This window comes from Rousettus aegyptiacus, unplaced genomic scaffold (assembly GCF_014176215.1).
Source record: "Rousettus aegyptiacus isolate mRouAeg1 unplaced genomic scaffold, mRouAeg1.p scaffold_m13_p_14, whole genome shotgun sequence".
NCBI lineage: Eukaryota > Metazoa > Chordata > Mammalia > Chiroptera > Pteropodidae > Rousettus > Rousettus aegyptiacus.
The window spans coordinates 35,690,494-35,712,403 of NW_023416289.1; the positions used below are offsets into that span (position 1 = coordinate 35,690,494).

Below are 21,910 nucleotides of genomic sequence, written 5' to 3' on the forward strand. Positions count from 1 at the left end.
GTGAGGGCCTGACGGGGATTCTAGCCAATCAGAGATCATGTCGGGCGAGGGGGGGCAGGTACACTTGTGATTGGCTCAAACCGTTGATGCAAGGCGGTCGCTAGGCGACACCGAGCGTGATTCAGAGGGAAATGAACACTTCAGCCAATTAGCTGTCGCCACAGACACTGGGGGGCGTGTCAGTTAGCCCAAGACCAATCCATGGCGAGGAAGGAACAAAAGGGCGGGGCATCCTCACGCCTATCGTAGGACGGCTACGGCGCCATGAACATCTTGCCGAAGAAGAGCTGGCACGTCCGGAACAAGGATAATGTCGCCCGCGTGCGGCGGGACGAGGCCCAGGCCCGAGAGGAGGAGAAAGAGCGTGAGCGGAGGGTACTGCTCGCTCAGCAAGAGGTAAACTCCGAGAGCGGCCGGGCAGAATGCCCAGGCCAAGCGCGCAGGCGCTCCAGAAGGGCCGGATGTGAGGTCGATGCGCAGGCGCACTGCGTCCCACGCGAAATTAGGTGCCGAGCACGCTTGCAACCAAGTGACAGTCACAGGGTGACACCTCTCTCCCTCGTTTCCCCTACTCGTGTTCTTTGCTTGGCCAGAGCGGTGCTTGGCACAGAGTAGGCGCTTACGAATAAAGGGACCCCTGGGTATTTCAGGGGACCTCCCACTTTTTAGTTTGCCCAGTCTGTCGTGCACCTATTGGGTGCTTGCCCCGCGCAGGACGCTTGACTGGCGAAATCCCTGCAACACTATTAGTTCTTAGAGGGTTGCTGCCAACCCCATAGTGCAGAGGAGTGAGATGGCTTCAGGGAGGAAGCCACGGCGAAATGACAGGAAGACAAGACAGCGCCGCTCCGTGGGGCAAGTCCTTTTTCTAACACTCCTCCCAACCCCCAGAAAAAAAAAAAAAACAAAACACGAGGAGCTCTGTAAAGCTCCTTCACTTGCTGGGTTTACTTACACCTGGCCGTCAGTCCTTCAGCTGATCTTAACCTCAGCACTGGCTGGGAGGTAATCTGTGCTTTTTGAAGTCATGTTTTTCGGTAGAGATTGCAAATCGACTGGGGTTAGTGACTTGGAGCCCTGCCTGGAACACAGATCACCTGTTCTAATACATGTTTTGGCTGCCTTCATAGTTGTCTTTATTGTGTTACCGTTCTGGTTTGCCATTCGAAAGGCAGCTTACAAATTCAGGTGTGGCCTCACTCCTTCACCCTCTCCCCAGGCTGGGACTGGTGCCTCTTCTGGGCAGTGCCCTGCTCTCCCCTTCCCGCCCCATAGCTCCCAGCACCGTAGACTATGATTCTCTGTGGCCAGCACCAGATTCACTGTTCTTTGGGTCACATTTAGGTTCTGAATGTTCTGCCTATAACTTCCTTTTCCCCCAGGCCCGCACAGAATTCCTAAGGAAGAAAGCCAGGCATCAGGACTCCCTACCTGAGCTCGAAGCAGCAGAGGCAGGAACGCTGAGTTCTCGCCCTGTGGACCTTTTTCGGGAGCTGCTGGAGGAAGGGAAAGGGGTGACCAGAGGCAACAAAGAGTATGAGGAAGAAAAGCGCCAAGAGAAAGTAAGCTGGACTTGCCTACTTCATCAGTTGTCCACGGATAGAGCTAGGACTAACAAGAGCATGGAGAACAGGTGGGGATTGAATGAGCTAATATAGACTCAAAGGAACTACAACGTAGCACTCAAGTAGTGCTGGCCATTGCCATCCAGCCTGTGGGGGCTTGAAGTAGACACTGGAGCAGTTCTGAGGCTGCAGGTACAGACCCCTCAGGTCTTCAGCCTGATGTCAGGACCCCGTAGGGAAGGGATTCAGGAAGCTGAAGGCACTTTGTAAAATGCAGTTCGGGGTCCTGTCACCTGCACTCAGGGATTTCCCAACAGACTCTGTGCTTGCCTTCCCCCTGCCTGGCTTGCTTTAAGATTATCTCCCCTAACAAGCCTGCCTGTGAACTCTGAAGCAGCCCCACCCCATCCTCATCTTCTTGTGCCATTTCTGAACCTGCCATTGTACTCCCAGTGCAGGAGACCCACTTGTGGTCTCACATTCCCAGCACCTGGCAGAGTTGGCTGAATGACTGGTTCTGCCTCCCCCTATTGTCACATCCAAGGCCCACTAAGGGAGACACATGACATTCTCTCTCATATTTCCTGTCCCCTCAGGAGAGGCAGGAGAAGGCTCTGGGCATCCTGACATACCTGGGCCAGACTGCGGCAGAAGCCCAGACTCGGCCCCCCTGGTACCAGCTCCCTCCGGGGCGAGGGCCCCCCTCACCGGGCCCAGGTCCAGATGTGAAGATCAAGAACCACCTGGACCCTCTGCGGGAGATGCAGAAGCATTTGGGGAAGAGAAGGCACAGTGGCGATGATGGCGGTCATAGTAGAAAGGAAAAGAAGGGATCTGAAAACCAGCCTAAAGAGTGAGGAAGGGGTGGTGTAGGCACTGGGTCAGGGGCTAGCTGGCAGACATGGTTCTTAGAGAGCCTGGGCCCTTCAGGAGGTCTGTAAGGTTAAGGCTGTTTTCCTAACACTACTTAGCTCTCAGGCGCTCCAGTATGGTTTCGGAGAAGGTGCCTCTGCTCTCATGGTTAGTAGGACATAAACCTGTTCTCAAGAATTGTTTTCATTTTTACCATGCTGAATGTTTGTAGATAAAGCCCCCAACACTATAGCTTTCTGTGGTCCTGGAGCTTTGAGACCAGAGTTTGAGAACAGTGGGGTTAGAGTAAAAGCAGGTCAGTGTCCCTAGGATGCCCAACCCAAGTATACAGTGGGAGTACTGGCCAGCCTCCTACAGAAAGGGAAACTGAGGTGCCCAGTGTGTGCTCAGTGGCACAAAGCCGATTTCTTGACATGAAGGGGCACCTGACTGGAAAGGCTGGGGAGGCCCTGATTTTTGCCTATTGCTTCCAGGTCTCATGGCTTCATGTGCAAGGCCAGGAACTTGTCGCAGGAAGGGGTGGGAGCCAGGTGGTAACTCCCTGTAGGAGGATGCTTGTGCCTCCTGGGGCTGCCAGCTTTCTAACCTGCCTCTTCTCTCCCAGACCCCCATCCCTGGATCAGCTCCGGGCTGACCGTCTCCAGCGGGAAGCGGCTGAGAGGGCACGGGCGGAGGCCCTGCTGGCCCGTGTCCGAGGTGGGGCAGGGGTGCCCAAGGAGCAGCAGCCAGAGGAGGAGGCTGACGACCGGCGAAGGCGGTACAACTCCCAGTTCAACCCCCAGCTGGCCCGGCGCTCCCACTGGCAGGATCCCCCTCTTGCTCACTGACTCCTGAGGGTACAGTAGAGGCTGCTACCACCAGCCGTCATATAAAACTATTTATTCATAAATATTTTCCAAAATGAAAATAGGTTTACCAAAAAATGTCCCTCACTGGGGAGGGGAGGAGGAGGCAGCCCTAGCCCCCGGGGCCCTAGGGTGGGGCTGAGAGGAAGCGGAAAACCTCCCAGCCCCCTCCCTGCTTCCTGGGATGTGGGGCTGCCCTGTGGCCTGGGGCTTCCCCATCTTCCAGGGCAGGGCTCCCACCTGGGCAGGGGATCAGCATGCGGGGGGGAGGGGCAGGGGAGGGAGGGGCTAGTGTCACTGGAGGTCCCGGTCCTCCAGGTAGCGGTACTCAAAGGTGAAGCCTTCCTTCTTCCGCTGGCCCCACTTCTCGTAGTCAAAGTAGATGTAGGTGCCCTGGCCAGGGGAAAAGGTGGTCAGTGAGTGGATGGGGAGCTGGGCCAGAACGGACCAAGGGAACTGTTCTTAGGGCCACAGACACACCAGACACCAGGCTTGTGCAACCAGCCCCCTCAGCCCTGGGCAGTGGCTTTCTCAGGAAGGGGCAGCCATCACATCTGCTTCAGAGGAAACGGGCTGCAGGGCAGCCTCACACCAGAGCCTGGCCTCAGCAGTGGTGGTGGGCATGTTTGCCAAGTCTTACTACTGCACAGGATGGCGTGGCTTTAGGGCACGCTTGGGCTCAGAGCAGTGGTATATGTCCCAGCATGTAGCCTCTACAAAGCCCTGGAGGCCACTACTCTGTCCTAGAGATGGAACAGGCCGAGTCTATGGGATAGATGTTTTCCAGGTGACAGCAGTAGGGGTGTGGGAATTTCGGAAGAAGTGATTTCTGGAAATACACTAACTTGACTGATTACTTTGGACCAAACCAGGAGAGGACAGGAAGTCTGTAGTGTCAGACAAGGCACAGTGGGGTTGGGGCTGGGTTCAAAGAACCTGGAAGAATCAAGGGGAGGAGACTGAATTCTCTGAGGACAAGAACTTTGTTCAGTACTTGGAATTAGGCAAATATTTGGTGCAAGAAGTACTATGGAACCAATTAAAGTTATTTGAAACAAAATACAATGTGCCCGTGACATATGTAGCAGGCATCATGAAGTACTTACATGTTAACTCATTTAATGGTCACAACTGCTTAAGGTGGGTCCTGTTACCCAGTTTTTACAGACAAAGAAAGTGGAGACAGAGGTTCAAGTAATTTGCCCATGGCCGCCCAGCTAGATCTGGGCCCAAACCCAGGTAGTCTCCGGAGTGGTTTTGAGAAGTGGGAGGTTCCAATCAATTGGAACTGGAAAAGGTTGTTTAAACAATGGTTTCCCTGTTTGTATTTGCTGAGTACTGGGGACATGGGGGAAGGAGACTGTCAAGGTCCCTGTTCCGTGTGGTCTCGGTTGGTTAACCCCACATATCCACACACCCTACCCTGACCAAGAGACCCCTCTGAAAAAGGGACGTGCAGGCTGGTACCTACAGGATGACTAGGAGCTGGTTGAATGAAGGACAGGCAGTGTCCCAAACAGAGCTGGCCAAAAGCAGTGCTGAAAGGAAAATGGACCAGCAAGGGTGTGGGCCCACAGAGCGCAGGGCAGGGTCTCACCTGCTCGAACTCGTCAGTGATGGTCTTGGGCTCCTCGTGCCTCTGGAACCACATCATATACTTGGTGTGGAACCGCCACGACTGCTTCTTCAGGGCCTTGGCCGCAAGGTACTGTGCCTTAGTGCCCTGGGGTGGGGGGTGGAGCAGGGATCAAGGGGTACCCAAATTGGGAGGGGTGATGGGGATAGGGCAGGGCATTAGGGCTGACCCCAGGCTCTGCCACAGACCAAGGTGGGGCTGGACACTCCACTGGAGATGGGTGGGGACATGAGACATACCAGTGCTGGTCAGAAGGAAAATGAAACAGGAGGTGGAAAATGCTTCCAGAGAAGCTTTGAGAAGAGAAACTAATGGGCAGGAGAGCTGAGGATACTTAGGAAGGTCCCCAAGGTGGGACGATGGGGGGAAGTCATCTGTGGCACCCTGGGGTCACAATGAGGCTGCATGGGTCCCCTAGTGGTCTCCAGGAGGCCTGAGACTCAACTGGGGATGGGCACCAGAAATGGGTAACCTAACCCTCAGCCTCAGTTGTCTCGACACTTCTGCCCTCAGTGGGGACGGGGACAGGTTTGGTCTGGGAGACCCGGGACTTGGGGATAGGGATGGGTATAGTCCTGGCGGCTGCAGCGGGGCACCCACCTCACCCCTGCAGCCCGAGGGAGATGGCGGCAGTGGTGGCGACGCTGGGGGCCCCAAGCTGCCCTGGGGCCCTGCTGTACCTCCAGATAGTAGAAGATGAAGAAGAGGGTCTCGGTAGACAGGCGCTGGTAGAACTCCACAGTGTCAGAGTGCGGGGGAGGCATCTGGTGGTGGTAGGGGGGCGTTGGGCAGGGGTTCCGGGGCAGGTACTGCCTGTAGGGAGTGCAGTGTTAGTACCACTCACGACGTCCCAAGGGTGGGTTTGACCTTCCTCTCCCTGTCACCACTGGGTCTGTGGGAGCTTTGCAGTCACCTGATCAATTAGCCCAACAGTGGACTCCTAGGTCCCCACCTACTGTGGAGGCCCAAATTGGGTTCCCAGCAAGGTCCATGTAGTCTCAGGACCGGACACCAGATTCCTGGCCGCAGATTCAGGTCCCACCATTCCTGGGGCCCCTCACCTGATGCGCTCAGAGTCTGAGGGGTGAGGCATGTGGTGCCAGGCGGCCTCTTCCATGGCCTGCTGGTAGAGCTGCTCCTTGGTGAGAGGCACCGGCCCCAGTGGACACACCCCCAGTGACAATGGTATGTTCACCTCCGATAGCTGCAGGGGTGGCTGGGCCGAGGCTGGAGGGGCTGATGTGTTGCTGATGATGATGTCTGTGAGGATGGCAGGGCCGAGCCCCTGGGTGAGGCTTGGGCGGAGCAGGGCCTTCCTCGCTGGGCTGCCCCCACCACGCCGGACCCTCACCTCTCTCAGTCAGGTGCAGCGTTGGCACCGGATCCTCGATGCCGGAGCTGATGGCTGCCCGCTCTGCCATGGACTTCAGAGAGCTCAGAGGCTCGGGGGCCTGGGGCGGGAAGAGGTGCTTGGCCTCAGGCTCTGGGCAGAGGGCTGGGGAGGGGTTCTCCAAGGTCCAGGCACTGGCCTGCTTTGGCCGGAGGGCACCTAAGCCTCGGCTGGCTGTTAGTTTAAGACAGTGTTCCTGGCACCCTAACCAGGGAAAATGACATGGGCCTGGCTGTGCAATGCTGTGCATGGGTACTGCAGACACACTACATAAAGTGACAGACTGCATCTGGATCTCTCTCCCTAGGACCTATGTTCACCTGTCCACCCACATCTTCTGCCCCTTCCTGCAGAAGCGTGCACACACCGTGCGCCTCCTGTCCCCACACCTCTCCGCCCCAGTGTTCTCTGGGCTGGGTGCTCTGTGTGGACTATTCCACTTTCCAAGCAGTCTGTCACATGTGGTGACTTCTGTGCTCACAGAAGGCAACTCAGAGGGCTGGACCCGGACAGTCGGGCATGCCTGCTGCCCCTAGTGGAGCCAAGGTCAATATGCACTGGCCCAGGAAGTCAGCCCCACATCCTGCTAATGCCATTTCAGACCGTGGCAAGCAGAAGCCCCTGCCCTCTCCAGTGACACCGCACCATCTGGCCAAGCAGCCAGACTATACCCTCTCCTATAGTGTATACCACTTCCATCTTTGGTGAACCCCTCTCAGTCTTCTACCACACGACATCAGCCCCTCCTAGAACTCCAACAAAGAGACCCCTTCCTTCCCCATCAGCCATTTCTGTCCCATCCAGGTCCCAGCTAAGAAACCACCCCCAGGAGGCCTCGCAGGGAGTCTCCACATGTTAAGTCAGATGCACCAAGTGGGGTCATGATGCCTCTGCCCAGCCCTGCCTAGACACACCCAGCCAGTGTACTCTGCCCCCTTGCACAGGAGGCAGGAACTAGGTGCTTTCACTTGGCAGAGTGTGGCCCAGAGGAAGTGTTCCATCAACTCAGTTTCTCGAGGAGACAGAAGGACAGTAAGCCAGATAGTGGTTTGTGTGAATCAAGTACAATATGTCTTAAGAGGAGAAATGGAGACAAGACAGAGGGCTGGAGGAAGATGGTAGAGGGCGCCTGGAGAGCAGAAAGTAGGTAAGCCAGGACCAGCAGGAGCCAGTGGAGACCAGAAACAGATGGGAGGCGGGTGGGGGGTGCAGGGAGGACATGGAGACAAGGTGAGGGTGTGGGCAGTAAGAAAACACCCAGAGAGAATGTGCTGAAGGGAGAGAGAGCCAGTGATGGAGTGTGAGAGGCAGAGATGGGGGAGGTAACAGGCATGAAGGAGGGGATGGTGGAGAGCTAGGGCAAAGGCGGCAGGGGTAGGACACAGGCTCTGCACCCACCTTGATTTCCGGAGCAGTGCTGAACTGCGGGGGTCCGTTGAGCAGGGCACCACCTGCCTTGGCTTCACTGAAGCTTGGCGTCGGGGAGCTGGGAGGGTTCACAGGAAGTGGCACTAAGAGGCTGGGTCCCCCAGCGTTGTTCCCTGAGCCTGGGGTCACACCCCCAGAACTTGCTGGGGCAGCTGCACTGGGTTCCTTCCTGAAAAGTGGACAAGAGGAGGGAACTCAGAGGAGGGTCCCCAAGGATGAGATGGGCAGGAAGGCCTGGGTGATCAAGGGCAGGAATCAAAACAGGGAGAAGACCCAGCAGTTGGGACCCAAGATGGGGAGGCAGAGGGGTGTGGATGAGAGGGAAAGCCCCTCTGGGCAGAAGGGAAGGACTAAAAGGCAGGATGAAGGCTCTCAGGATGCTGTGTGGCCAAAACCCACTGAGCAACAGGTGAACCTTCTAGAATAGCCCATGAGGATAATGTGGGAGCTGACATTCCAACCACATGCAGGATGCCTTGGGCAGATGCCCCCTGGGGAGCCCACCCAGAGCCCAGGACTGAGATGATTGGGAACAGGTTTCCCACCTAGGGGGGTTGAGGACTCTTGTGGGGCATTGATCCGGGCACAATGGGGACCCAGTGGGAGGGTCCAATCTGAGAGCTGGAGGGTGAGGGGGAAAGGAAGGAGGATTTTGGGGTCTTTCACTTTGAAAAGGAGACAAGGAGCCCCCCCGATGGAGTCAGGTGGCCCTGAGGCAGGAACAGAAAATGGGGAATGGGGGCCAAACGAGAGCTCCCCAGGAAAGGGGAGGTCAGTGCCTGATGGTGTATGGGGCTCTGAGCACTACCCCACTAGATGAGGAATGCTTCAGAACATTCCAAAGGGCAAAGTTGGGGGGCATGTAGTGTCCCAGAGGGAAAGAAGAGAGAAACAGCTCGTGGGGATGTCCCAAAGGGCAAGGGCAGGGCCTGTGTCCGCAAAATGTAGTGACAGCGGGGGTGGCCCCGTGCCTGTTTGTGCCAGGCGGCTGTCTGTCCCCAACCCTGCCGGAGGCCGGACACTCACGAGGTGCTGGGGGGTGGGTTGTGGGGGCCAGATGGGGGTCCCAGAGCCTGGCTGCTAGCGTTGTTGCCCCCACTGCTGCTGAGAGCCACCTCTGCCGGGCTGTCTGCCACGACTGAGCTGTAACCTGAGGGGAGGAGGAAGGGATGAAAAGGGGCCACCAGCAGCTACCTGAGGCATCCTCCCAACTCTTAGCACCCTGCTTACTGGTGGCACCGTTCTGCTTGCTGGCACCTCCACCTCCACTGTTGTTACTGCTGCTGCTGCCTGCACCACCTCCCCCGCCGGGCTGGACGCTGGGAGGCCGAGGCTGGACAGCATTGGGCCCACTGGGGGCTGGTGGGGCCACAGCCTGGGCGTAGGGGGCAGGGGTGCCCGAGTTGTGGCTGGGAGCTGGGCTGGCCTTGGGGCCCAGGGCACTTGGGGGTGCTGCCGGGGCAGGGGCCCCATTATTTCCAGAGGTGGTACTCAGGGCAGAGGCAGCAGGCGGGGGGCCAGGTGGGTAGCTGGGCGGCACAGCTGGGGACTGAGGGTGCTGGCTGCTGTGGACGGGCTTGGAGCCGTTTTTGGCGGGAGACTGCAGGTGGGAGAGAGAAGAGTCAGGATCCAGTGGGCGGGCCAGCAGGTCTGCCAAGCCTCCCGCCCATCCCTCCTAGGCATTCTTATGGCTTAAACTGCCACCTTCATGCTTAAAACACATATGCATTCCTGGCTCACACCTCGCGTCCCACATCCTGCCTGCACATCTGCCCATGATGGCCCCCAGACACAGGACTCTGACAGAGCCTGGATGTCAGTGAGAGCAACACTATGTCTGATGACAGGGGAGCAATGGGAAACACTGACTGTCCTCAGGACCAGATCAGCTGGAACCAGCTGAGTCCAAGAGAAGGATAAAAAAGATGGAAACCGCACAATATTTCTGGGTCACCAAAACAACTCATGGGATGTTAACAATTAATATCTCAGAAAGCAGAGGTCAGTGATGTGCCTGTGGCAACCCTCCACAGCTGGGCTGCTGGCAATCATTCTTGGCCTCTTCAGTCTGCCATGTACATGCCCCACAGTACCTCGCGCTCACTACGCACCCAGTGGGACTCACGGCTGACTCCTCTTGGTGCCTCGCCTGCTCACCCGGGTCCCACACTTGCCTCAGGGGCCCTGCTGGCCCTCCTGTCAGCCCATGGAGGAACTTTGGGTCTGTCCTGCTGCTGCCTAAGGACCCTGTCTGGAGTGGTGTCCCCACAGGGCATCCCATCCTGGGAGGTGCTGACCACTCAAAGGCTCACTAGCGGCCAAGCCAGTCTCACAAGTGCTTCCTCTCAGACATTCACATGCACGTCATGGCACAGCCAAGGCCCAGAGACCTCATTCCACAGAAGACACCAGTCTGACCTTTGATATCTCAGGTCCCAAGCCTGCTGGAGCCTTTCAGAGTGAGTGCAGGGGTCTGGGCCCTCAGCCCAACAACCCAAGGTTCTGTGTTCACAGCCAGTGCTGCATACCTGGCCAGGCTCACCTTGTGGCACCTCCAGGCATTCAGGCAGGACTTACCTTTTACCTGCTACTGCCTTGCTCAGAAATGCCCTCCCTTCCCTAATGGGTGAGCTCAAGTCTCCCTCTGAGCAGAGGGCAGACATGCCCCCCTCCCAGAGGAGCTGCCTTCTCCAATTGCCTCAGCCAGGCAGGTGCCTGTGGCCACAGCACCAGTGAGTCACCTTTCTGCCTGCCCCTCAGGTCTCCCTCAAGGCAGCAGTACCTTCCGACCTGCTGGCCATACTCAGGCCTCAGCAAGCCCTTGGGAACCAGAGAACGAGTGACACGCCCATCAGTGTCATGTCCACTGGACGCACCTGGCTGACTTCACTATCTGTTGAGCGTCCTCTCTTCTTGTCATCTTCAGAATTTTCCTGAGGTAGAAAAAGCACAATCGGAAACCTGTGTGACCTCCTCGGGCCCCAAAAGACGCTAGTCTCTGAACATCCCAGGGGTCTGGACCCAACTGACCATCCAGCCCCGGAGCACCCCAGTACCCGTGACCTTAATTTTGCTGGGAACCTACTGGAACCCACCCAGGTCCTCGTCTTCAGGAAGCCAGCACCGCCCGCCAGCTCTCTCATTGCCCCCCACCTGCACACCTGAGACCCTCATGGGGCCCCCTGGCCTCACCGTGGTGCAGTTGGCCGGGCTGGGCGGGATGGGTGAGCTGGAGGTGGTGGAGGTGGGCGTGCTGCTTGACTGGTTGAAGACCTCGTCCTCCATGTGACTGTGGCTGGGAGGGGAGGTGGCGGCCAGCGCCTGTGCTGTGGGGGGGAGGGGCGCTGAGCTGGCTGGGGCACTCCTGCCCGACCCCCACCGCCCTGCACTAGCAGGTCACCCCTGGGCCTCACGAATGTCCTCGAGGTCCAGGTCGTCGTAGAGAAACTCGTTCTCCTCAAAATCAGGGTCCTGGGAGGAGTCAACGTAGTACTCAACATCGTCCTTGATCTTGCGGATGGCATCCACCAAGATGGAGTCATTGTCCAGCATGCGCAGAATGGTCTCTAGCATGCGCACATGGTAGCGATGCTTCTCAATGTGCCGCTTCAGGCCCTCGATCCGGTCCTGCTTCTGCTGGGGAGCCCAGGGCCAGGCTGAGGGGCTGCCAGGCGCTGCCCCAGCCCCTCCAGCCCACCACAGAACCAGTCCCCAGTCCCTGATCAGCATGGGACCCTATGGAGTCTGTCTACCCTCTGACCCCTCAAAGATCCCGCAGCTTCCCCCAGACATCCCTGCAAACCTTGAGAGGACTCGGGGATCCCTGTGCCTCCCAACTCAACCCATATGTGCAGCCTACCTTATACCTCTGCAAAGACCCTTACCAGCTCTGACCACCTTCAGGGGTACAGAAGCACCAACCCCCATCTGGTTCTGACATAATATTGGTAATCCCTACTCAAGGGAGCTTGTGGTTTATAATCATGACCATCCTTGCCATCACCCCCTGGCAAAACCATGTCCCCCTAGGGAGCCCAGATTCTGAAGCCTGGCTCCTAAGCTCTCTGGGTGCCTGCTCCTCCCCAAGGCTCCAATTCCCTCCTCCTAATCCCAGTTCCAAAGATCCTCTCTTCAAGGACCTATTACATTGTCATGTGTCACATAACAGGGAGATGTCCTGAGAGGTGCGCTGTTTGGTGTGGGTGAACACCACAGGTGCATGTACACAAACCCAGATAACACAGCCCACTACACACCTAGGCTCTACGATACAGCCCATCTCCTGGGCTGTCAGGTTGTAAGACAAGTACTGTACTCAGTACCATGGGCAACTGTAACACAGTGGGAAACACTCGTGTATCTAAATGTATCTAAACATAAAATGCACAGTAAAAATATGGTGCAAAAAAATGTGTATGTGCGCACTTGCATGTGTTGAAGGAATAGGGCTGTGGACAGATTAGTAGACATTAGGAGGAAAGGAAAAGAAAGGAGAGAGAACAAGAGAGCAAAGATTGAGAGGGAACAAAGGATAAAGCGAGGGGGAGGGGACAGGAGAGAGAGAGAGAGAAAAGGGGGGGAAAAGTGAGAAGTGAGTGCATTCTAATGGGTGTGCCTGTGTGCAGGGACAGGTTCCTGGTCCCCCTCCTCCCTCACGTCCAGTGCCCTAGCCCCAGGGGCTCAGGGCAGGTGGACAGCAGGCTGAGCCACTGCTCCTTCTACTTAACTAGCTCCCTATACTTAAACCACCTGGAGCCAGCAGGGAAGTCAGCACCATCGTCAATGCCAGTGCCAGGCTTTCAACATCACAAACACACTTTTTGTTTATAACCTATTACAGTCTCACGTGACCGCTATCATATACTTTGGTCTCTCATTGACCAAAATATTATTCAGCAGACTGAATTTCCCCTCTGAGCCCCTGGTCCCCAGACCTGGGTCTCAGACACTCATCTCTGGCACACCTCCCACTACCCAGGCTATGCCCCACCCATCAGCTTTGCAAACTGGTCCCATTCCCTGTATTTCCTGTACCAACAAGAAGAAACAGTCTGCATCCTTGTGAGCTCATACCCTACAATCCCAGGTTTCTGGAATCCGGGCCTGTAGCATCTGCCTTGGTCCCTTAGAAGCCAAATGAACCATTTCTTTGTGTCCCACCTTGTTCACACCTACTGTCCTCTCCTTAGTACCTGGGCCCTGCAAGTGCTACAAGGCCACAACTTCAGCTTCTGGACCTCCCTACCCAAGTGTCAGCTCTAACACACGCCCTGCAACCCAGGCCACACATGGCACCCTTCCCCCAAACTGCCCCTCTTCCCAACAGCCCCACTGTTCACACTAATGTACAGGCCGCTCACCTCTTCCCTGTGCCCCAGCCAGCATCTCAGCCTCCCAACCCCACCTCTTGATTCCTAACCCCAGCTAGCCCCATCTGCCCTAGGAGGCCAGACCCCAACTCCTACAGGCTGAAAGCCGACCTTTCCTACCCTCAAGCCAGCCACTCCTATGTCATGGGTGCCGCCCAACTCACATCCTTGTCACCCTTCTTCTTGCGTGTCTGCACCGACAGAGATTCCACTTCGCTCTCAAACTGGTCCACCTGCATGTTCAGGGTGTCGATGGTGGTCTGGGCAAGAAGACAGGGAGCGGGTGGTCACCAGAGCTTCCTGGATGCCTGGGGTCACCTCCTCTCCTCTGCCCAACTCACCGTGAGCCACTGGCCAACCTCCTCCTTCTCCTTCTGGGCAGGGTCCACCTTCTGTGCCAGGCCCAGGCCCTCCTTGCTGTAGGCTTTGGTTTTGGTCTCTCGCTCCACAACTTTAAACCGCTCCATTTGCTGTAGAGAGAACAGTTGCCAGGGGCCCAGCCCACCATCCCTCCCTTCCCCAAGTGTGCGGCTCCCAGGACTAGCCATCCACCCAGCTCAGGCTCTGGATTCCTACCGTCTCAATGAGCTTGCGGTTATCTATGAGCTGCCTCTTATCTTTGATCTCGTTGGAAGCCACCCATGTCTTGATCTGGTCCCTCAGCCGCTGCAGGTGGGAGAAGCCAGCCCATGAGACTGCATGAGGACCCACGCCGAGGACCCAGCCCGTCCTTTCCCTGGAACCCAAATGTCCACTCTCCCCGTTCCTGCCCTCAGGACATAGGTGTCCAGGCCCCCAGCCCCCTCACTTGAAGCTTCTTAATCTCCTTCTTCAGGTCAGCCTCATACTTTTCCTTCTGGTTCGCATTGGCGGCATTGTGGAGCTGAGGGATGGGGAATCCAGGCATCAGTGGGACTGGCTGCCCCAGTGCCCCTTCATTTTTCTCTGTGTGCTGGGGATACCACTCCCCAATCTATCTCAGAGCTGCTTCTCCAAGGTCTTCAGCATCCCCTCTCCCTGGTCGACAGCACCAGAGACCCTAAACCTCTGCCTGTGCTCCCCCCACCAGAAACCCAGATTTTTAGGGCCCAACCCCTGTACCTTCTGCCAAATATCTTCGAACTGCTCGACGCCCTCGGACACCTTCTTGAGGCAGCGATCAATCTCACCTGATCAGAAAGGGAGGCAGTTAGTGCTCTGCTGAGGCAGCAGGCACCCAAAGTGTTCTGAGGTGAGCGAGCATATGGCCTCATGGGCAGTGGGTAGTCACTGAGTACCTTGGAGTTTGCGCTTGTCCGCCATCTTCCCTGCCCTACAGATGCGCTCTCTTCATACTCTCCTGGAGACAGAGGCTGCTGGGGGAGCGGGAAGGAATGCACGTTTATTCTGTGGCTGCCCAACCCAGAGACATGGATGAGGCTGGAACAGTGGAGTGCACAGGACGATAAAGGGAACACCCATTTACTAACTGAAGACAAGGACCTGACCTTGGCACAAGAACACTCTGGAAGATTGCTGAACCGAGAAACATATACTCATATACCTTTGACCCAGGAAATGGACAATTCCTAGAGCATGGAGCACCTTCTCCCCAGATGACATTCAAAAAAGGATTTTCCAGAACAGAAAGAAGTCACGGAGCACACAGCTGACTGCCAGGGATGAAGGTATGAAACCTGGAGACCTCCCTTCCCATTGAGGGGTCAGGGATACAGGTGACTATATCTGAATACCAGGAGGGGTTACCCCCGAGTTGAGTCAGGAGACAGAGCAGATGCACCTCACAGACAAGGGCCTGATATTGTACGTGTATGAACTATAAGGGATGGGGGGAGGTCGGGGACAAGGATGCCTGGAACCACAAAGAGCCAAAACTACCCACACCAACAGGGCTGGGTCCCAAGTAGAAAAGACCCTTAGGGCAAGGAAATGTTTATCCCAGATCAGAAACATATACTCAAAGGAGGTAACTTTTAAGCCTGAGAGAGTGGAGGCTTGGGAGCAGAGAGGGGTGGGGGGGAAGACTAAGGAGGGTGACAGGGCGGAAGGGGACCTTTGCTGTGAGGGAGCTATCTGCACACACAAAGAAATTATGTGACAAAGTGCCAGTAACATAGACTCAGGGAAATAGACTGGCAGGGCAAGTGCCCAAAACACTGAGAGAGGGGCCTCTTCACCCTGAGGGAGGTTATATGCAACTTAGAGGTGACTGAGTCACCAGGAGTTTTGTCCAGGAAAGGCTGAACCTTAGGGCCCAACACTGAGACCAGAGGTGGCAGAGCTCTGGAAGGGAGGGTGACACCAAGAGACTGCTGCACTGCCAGGGTCAGGATGGCTGCTGGAGGGCATGGCCCTGATTGGGGCTCCCACTGCACAAGCCAATCAGTAGGAGCCATACATTGGGGACTGAGCCTCAACCTGAGAGGAGTCGTGCGGACAGGGTTCCCACCCATGTGGAAGGCACGTCTCAGGAACAGTCCTATCCCACAGAACTGTCTGCAATGACAGAAATGTTGTTTCTGGGCTATCTGTGACACTGAACACTTGAGATGTGGTTAGGGCAATGGAAGAATGGAATTTTTCCTTTGTATTTTCACTAGTTGAAATTTAAATCACACATGGCCAGCAGCTATGGGTGGGACAGTATACCAGAGAACACACTGAACCGGAAGCCCATAGAGATGGGGTAGGTTCCCCAATCTCAGGGAAGCTGTGCTAACCCCTCCACAGGGAAGGATTCCACACAGTGGCAAAGGGTATGACACCCTAGATTAGGTTTGAGGGAGCATAAACCTCTGCAAGGGCCAAGCAGGAGAACTGGCAGCACCCTCGGCCCAGGGGCAGCTGACACACCAGTGGGGCCCAAGGCTAACCTAAGAGATATCCCAGGTCTAGCAAGACGGAGTGGGCAGAAAGAGCCCCAGGAGATGGCTGCACAGAAGGGACTCACACCACTAAGTGTGCACACCAGGGTCCGGCCCCCAATACTGAGGTTGCAGGGATAAGTCTTAGCTCCAAAACCCTGATCCAGAGAAGGTCCCTTACTGCCTGGGGTGGGGTGGCAGAAAAGGGACGCTACACAACAGTGTGTGCTCCCTGCCTCCACCCCAGGAGCCCAAAGCAGGGGTAGGGGCTCCAGCCAAGAGGGAGAAGATGCCCAGCTTACACATCTAAACAAGGCACTTCACTCCTTAAGGAGGGGATGCCCTCTCCAAGTCCCTATACTGTGAGGTCAAGAAGCCTGGCCCAGGGGAGCAGTTGACACCCCCAGAGAGGGAGACAACCTGGCAGTCCTGAAGGAGTTGGAAGCGAGGCACCAAGGGAACAAGAGCCCTAGCCTGGGGAGGGTGCACCTGACCTGGGAGGCAGCTCCTCCAGAGAAGGGTGGATGGCCCAGGGTACTTGCACTTGAGAAGCTGGGCACTGTGGTAGGTAGAAGCCTTGGCTGCAGAGGCAGCAACGCCCTCCACAGAAAAGCCCCATTGAGAGGGAGAGAGGGCTGCACCTCAGATCCCCCAGCAAAGGACCAGAGGTTTGAAAAGGGAGCTGGAGTTTGAGTCTTGAAGTGGAGATACCACAACAGAAGAACTCTGCTGAGACCCTGGGGGGGGGGGGGAGCAGGGGGAAGTAGGGGACCATGGCCACGGGCCCACGCCCAGACAGGCGGGCAGCTAAGGCACAATAGAGCCTGTATCTCACCGTGAGGGGTCTCACTGTCTGGGAGCTTTGGTCCAGGAGACTAAACTGCAAGAAGTCCCCTGTCCGGAAAGAAGGCACACCCCACAAGGAAGGAACCCACACTAGGCTGAGGGAAAGGGGGTGGGGGAGGGAGGTGAGCAGTGCGCCTGACCCACAAGAGCCCATAGCCATGAAATGAGGGTCCAAATCGGTGAGACCTGGTGAGAAGGGCAGGAGGCCAAGTCCCGGGCAATGTAGGCCAAGCAGCCCCTAATCTGGGGCTGTCACATGCCCACACGGAGAGACCATGCACCACTGGTGAGAAGTGGAAGACAACACTAGCCTGGGAGGCCGCTGCCACTATCACACAGGAGCTAGGCCTCTGGAAGGTAGCTGTGGTAGGTCCTGGGGCAGAGGTGGCCCTCTCTCCAGTGGGAGGCCCACACCAGGAGTGGGGGACTGAGAACCCCACCTCAGAAAAGGCACAATACAGGAGCCTTCAGCCTTAGGGAAGGGGACAATAGTGGGGTCTCTCCTTCAAGTCTCAGGTGCCTCCCACCCAAAAGCAAGGAGCCTGTGCCTCAATGGCTGGGTAGAGGCCTCATTCCTGGACTAAGACATCACCAGGAGGCAGAAGCACTAGCCCCAGGCACCCACACCTGAGGGGGGGCGGGTCTCAGCCTTACAAGAAGGACACACATACAGGGGCCGGTACTAAACTCCAAAGAAGGTTCCTTACTCAGGAGAGAGTGCAGCACGGCCCCACAGCTCTTGTCTCAGAGCACAGGAACCTTGGCCCTGGGAGGCTCAGCCTCCTGGGGGTTCCTATAGGGTGGGTGTGAGCCCTGACTCACTACTGTGGACCCCATGAGGGCTCTTTAGTGCTGGAAGTTATGTGGCCACAGCGAGGAACCTGACATAGCAAGAGACCTTGACACAGATACCAAAGGGGGCCCCTGCCTCCTGGGAAGAGTGCATCCCGATAAAAGAACTGATGTGAATGGGGATAGAAGCCTCAGACCCAGGGAAGTGACCACCTCTACGGTGAGGGTAATGAAAAATGGTGTCAAAAAAACAGTACTAAAAGGAAAGGAGCATTACTAACCTTGGGGGAGGTAACAGCCCCTGAACTGAAAGACAGGTACTACTTAGGAGTGTTTGCACTGCCCACAACAGGAGATCCTTAACACAGAGAAAGTGGGAGCTTCGGAGGTGTCACTGAGACAGGACCACCTGAGACCCAGGGGAGGTAAAAAGCACCCCCTCACTGACCCATGGGGAGAGTGCCACCAGAGGCAGATGGTCTGGATCCACAGGCACTCCCACACACAAAGCCAGAGGCTGACACCCAGAGTAAGAGCTGGGGCCTAGAGCAGATAACGCTGGGGCCAGTCCTGACAATCCCAAGAAGGGTGACACTGGGGCCAGTCCGACTCCTCTGGAAAGGGGAGGCTGGGGCTGCGGCAACCTCAGACCACCGGGGCGTTTTACTATGAGGAAGAGCTGCGTACGATGCAGTGCAAACTCTGACTGAAGCTCCAACTGAAGAAACGGGATCCTCAATCCAGGGAGTCATCCCCACCGCATCCCCGAAGAGGAGATGTGGCACCCGCGCTGGGGAGAAGAGGCCCCGGGAGAGGTGACCCCACCTCGCACAAAGGTGCCAGTCCTGAGGAGCTCGCAGGCCCGCCCAGAAGCCACCTCCCGCAGAAGGGACGGCTGCGGGAGGGCGGGCGCCTGAGCCCCTGGGAGCCCGCATTCACACGACGAGGAGCCGACGCCGACGCGGAGGGGGCGGCACCTCGCAGCCTGCGGGGTCGGACGCGGACGCCACGCGGGGCCAGGGTCGCGGGAGGACCCCGGGCGACACCTAAGGGCGCGGAGGAAGGAGCTGGAGCAACAGGAGGAGGGGGCCGCGCAGGGCCAGGACGGCGGATGCCGGGGCCGATCTGCTGGGAGCCCGCGTCGCGCTGGGGACCGGGGGCAGCCATGTCGCGACAAGAGGCGGCGTCGCGGGGACGGCGGCCAACGGCGCCGGGGGAGGAGGGGAAGGGGTCTGGCCCAGTCGAGCCTGACGCTCTCACCACAGGAGCTGGCGCCGCCGCTGAGGAGCGTATCGCGATAGGCAGGGGAGGCGAGCGCCCACCACCTTTTTCTCGCGCCCCGGGCCCGGGCGCTATCGCGATAGCGGCACGAAGCGGAAGTACGCTAGGGGGAAGTGGACCCGGGGTTGTTCTGACGACAGGGTCGGGGCTCAAGGGAGGCCGCGGCGTCGGCCGATGGCTCCGCGGAAGCTGACGGGCCCGGTCCAAGATGGCGGCGGCGGAGGCGGCCTCCCCTCCTCTCGTCTCGACTCTGGCGCCGACCCGCCCCGAAGCCCCAAATATAGGCCTATCATTGCTCCTGCTGCACGTCGTTCTTGCCCTTCGGGCGCGCTCTATTGGCCGTTGGCGGGGACGCGGCCAGCCCCCTCTCGCCGATTGGGCAATCCTTCCAAGGCGCGGCGTTTGATTGGCCTCCCGGACAGGCTGCTAGGATTGGCTCAGGTTTTCTCGGCTCCTCCTCCACCTCCCGCCTCAAGGCACAACATGCCAGCGCGAGGGCCCGTGCGTCAATCAAGGGGCCTGTTTCCTTGATGATTGGGTCCTCCCGCCCATCTTTCCGAAATCAATTGGCCGGGGGGAGGGGCTAGGCTGATCTGTCGTCCTTCAACTTTAAAGCCGTTTTTAATTGGTTATGGTGGAACACTCTGCCCTGAAACCATTGGTTGGTCCTAGAAGTGGGTAGAGAAAGCAGAGGAAGGCATGGGGAGTGGGCGTTAAAGGCCGCGTACTTAAAGGAGGACAGACAGGTGCCTTCAAAGTGTGTGGCGGGTGGGGTCGGGCTGAAGTCATCTGCCAATCAGAACAGCCCCTGGGCCAAGGGGGAGGAGCTGGGCGAGAGGGTCCACTTTTTTCCCCCTCATTGGTCGTGCCTGTCATCATTCATCTCACTTTGTCCTGTAGCATTGCGAGTGGGCAGTACCCGCTCTTAGAGCGTGTGAAACGGCGCAGCAAGCCAGGCTTCACTGGCGGCTTCCTTCTGCATCCTTAGCGTCTCAGTCAGGCAAGCTGGTCCTTGTCGCTTAGCTGAATTGCCTTTCTTCAAGCGCCTGAGACTCAGTCTTGCTGAAGGAAGGTGGGAATGAAGCGGGAGACGGTGCCCCAAGTCACTGGCAGCACGCATTAGCTGAATTTGGAAGCGCACGGAGTTTGTGTTCTGCCTCGCATGGTTACTGTAGCTGTGGGACGGTAACGCCTCTGCACCTCCGTTTCTTCGGTGTCCTGAGAACACTGCAGAAACTCATCCGCCCACGGTCACCTCCAGGGCCTTCTTTTGAGGGGGCTACTTCCGTCACATCCTATGCCGAGTGCTCACGAGAGCCCTGTTCATTTGGACTGACTTTTGCTTGTCTGCCATCATTTTCATGATTATTCGAGTATCCCCCTACATTATTTTGCATCCCCAGGAAGCCCTGAGTAACCCTTTGCTGAATGAATGAACTAACGAACGAACAGACAGACGAATGGACGAACAAATGAACGAAGGAACAATGACTTGTGGTTAAGACTTGCTAGGCACTGGTGCTTTCATGAACCTGAAGGCATTCACCCAGGGTCACACCCGTCAATCTAGGAAGCTACATCTGCCCATTTCCTCTGTAGAAGAAAGTCAGATAAATCCTAGGGAGATGCTAATGAGAACTGATTGGAATCACCTGTGGCAAGGGACGGACGTATGCTTGTAAAAGGCCAATGTTCTTGGGTCCACGCAGACCTGGGAAGTGAAGCCCAGAGAGCTGTAGCTTTACAAATTTCCCAGATGATCCCATTAGAACCTGCCAGTTATTGGTCCAGAGCTTTACTTTTCAAAGTAAAGGGGGCAGTGCCTCTTACTTTCCAGGGGGTCGTTTGAAATGCAGATTTTGGTCCAGAAGGTACCTCATTCTACTTTTCTAATGAGTTCCTAGGTGATGGGGGACGGGGACGGGGGGGGGGGGGGGGGGGGGGGCGGGGTTTCCGCACAGCTCAAGTAGCAGGGATCCAGAGCACTGGTCCTCAGACTAGGCTGCGCATTAGAATTACTGGGTGAGTTAAAAAAAAAAAAAAAATCCAGATCCTTAGACTAGTGAAATCAAAATTTCTGGGGATAGGAACCAGATAGCAATAATTTCAAAAACTCCTGAGATGATTCCAACATGCGGCTAATCTGACACAGGATTTTCTAGAGTGGTTGTTCCGAATGTCATCCCTGATCAGGAGTATAAAGATTGCCTGTGAACTTGTTAGAATTGCATATCTTTGAGCCCCCCTCCCCAGACAGAATCACAAACTCTGGTGCCTACAACCCATTCTGACGAACCTTCCAGGTAATTCTGAAGGATATTAAACTTCCAGGATCTTTGTTGTAAATATACACAGGATGGCAGGGCCAGGTGACTCAGTCTTTCCTGAGTCCCTCTGGCCCCATTAGATCCACTCTGGCCAGAAGAGATGGGGGTTCTGAGGAGCTGTGCACAGATGGCCTTTCCCCGTAGACCTCTAAGCAGAGATCAGCAAAGGCTGTACTTTTACACAGTGCTATCTAAAGGCTCAGAGACAAAGTTGGGAAAACAGAGTCATGTGACCTGGGGTAACTTGGCCATTAGATGAAAGCTACCAGGTGTGTAGACTGGAGCAGAGTCACAGAACCCCTGAGATCCAGAGATAGAACCTTAGCCTAAGGAAGGGATTGGGGTCCAGGGAAACACATGGAACCCTGAATGGGAAAAGGGGAAGCCCAGAGAGGAACGTAAAAAGGGCAATCGCAGACCTGATGCAGCAAACCCAAGACCCAGGGAGGCTATGCTGGACAGAATAAGGGCCGGGCAGACAGGTGTCACCTTCTTGCTGAGCTGGTTCCTGCCTATGCACCCACATCCTGAGTAATGTGGGGGTTCGGAACGAGCCACCCCAATAGGTGGCACTTCAGTGGTATCAACTGAGTTCCCACAGGCTCAAGAGAAACTTCTGTCCCACCCCTTATCTTCAGCACTGGCAACGGTCCCCAACATTTTTGGCGCCAGGGACAGTTGCTCCTGTGAGAAT

General features: G+C 56.6%; 2 protein-coding genes across 7 annotated transcripts; one reads left to right on the plus strand and one right to left on the minus strand.

Moving 5' to 3' along the window:
• The first annotated feature begins 56 nt into the window (after positions 1–56).
• On the plus strand, positions 57–4,343 carry LENG1 (leukocyte receptor cluster member 1). The gene is made up of 4 exons (XM_016130891.2): positions 57–396; positions 1,383–1,562; positions 2,162–2,418; positions 3,043–4,343. The coding sequence occupies exons 1-4, from the start codon at positions 265–267 to the stop codon at positions 3,263–3,265; spliced, it is 792 nt and encodes a 263-aa protein (XP_015986377.2). The 5' UTR covers positions 57–264; the 3' UTR covers positions 3,266–4,343.
• CNOT3 (CCR4-NOT transcription complex subunit 3) lies at positions 3,301–19,137 on the minus strand. 6 transcript variants are annotated; one of them, XM_016130866.2, is made up of 18 exons: positions 18,869–19,137; positions 14,384–14,458; positions 14,208–14,275; positions 13,915–13,989; positions 13,683–13,772; positions 13,448–13,576; positions 13,271–13,366; positions 11,151–11,370; positions 10,930–11,063; positions 10,614–10,670; positions 8,968–9,337; positions 8,764–8,887; positions 7,708–7,906; positions 6,271–6,370; positions 5,981–6,179; positions 5,600–5,732; positions 4,881–5,006; positions 3,301–3,676 (listed from the first exon to the last, which is right to left on the minus strand). In XM_016130866.2, exons 2-18 carry the CDS (start codon positions 14,406–14,408, stop codon positions 3,578–3,580), a joined length of 2,244 nt encoding a protein of 747 aa, XP_015986352.2. In that variant the 5' UTR covers positions 14,409–14,458; positions 18,869–19,137; the 3' UTR covers positions 3,301–3,577. The 6 variants fall into 6 exon arrangements, with proteins under 6 accessions (XP_015986352.2, XP_015986351.2, XP_015986350.2 ...); XM_016130865.2 differs by having other exon boundaries at positions 11,151–11,373; XM_016130864.2 differs by having other exon boundaries at positions 11,151–11,373; positions 14,384–14,461.
• Between the last annotated feature and the right edge of the window lie 2,773 nt (positions 19,138–21,910).

Coding starts and splice junctions, on each gene's coding strand:
- CNOT3 (XM_016130865.2), bottom strand. CDS start 14,408: ATGGCGGACAAGCGCAAACTCCAAG. Junction 14,276..14,383: donor GGACAAGCGCAAACTCCAAG/GTACTCAGTGAC, acceptor CTTTCTGATCAG/GTGAGATTGATCGCTGCCTC. Junction 11,064..11,150: donor CCTGGACCTCGAGGACATTC/GTGAGGCCCAGG, acceptor TCCCCCCCACAG/CACAGGCGCTGGCCGCCACC.
- LENG1 (XM_016130891.2), top strand. CDS start 265: ATGAACATCTTGCCGAAGAAGAGCTGGCACGTCCGGAACAAGGATAAT. Junction 397..1,382: donor TACTGCTCGCTCAGCAAGAG/GTAAACTCCGAG, acceptor CTTTTCCCCCAG/GCCCGCACAGAATTCCTAAG. Junction 1,563..2,161: donor AAGAAAAGCGCCAAGAGAAA/GTAAGCTGGACT, acceptor CTGTCCCCTCAG/GAGAGGCAGGAGAAGGCTCT.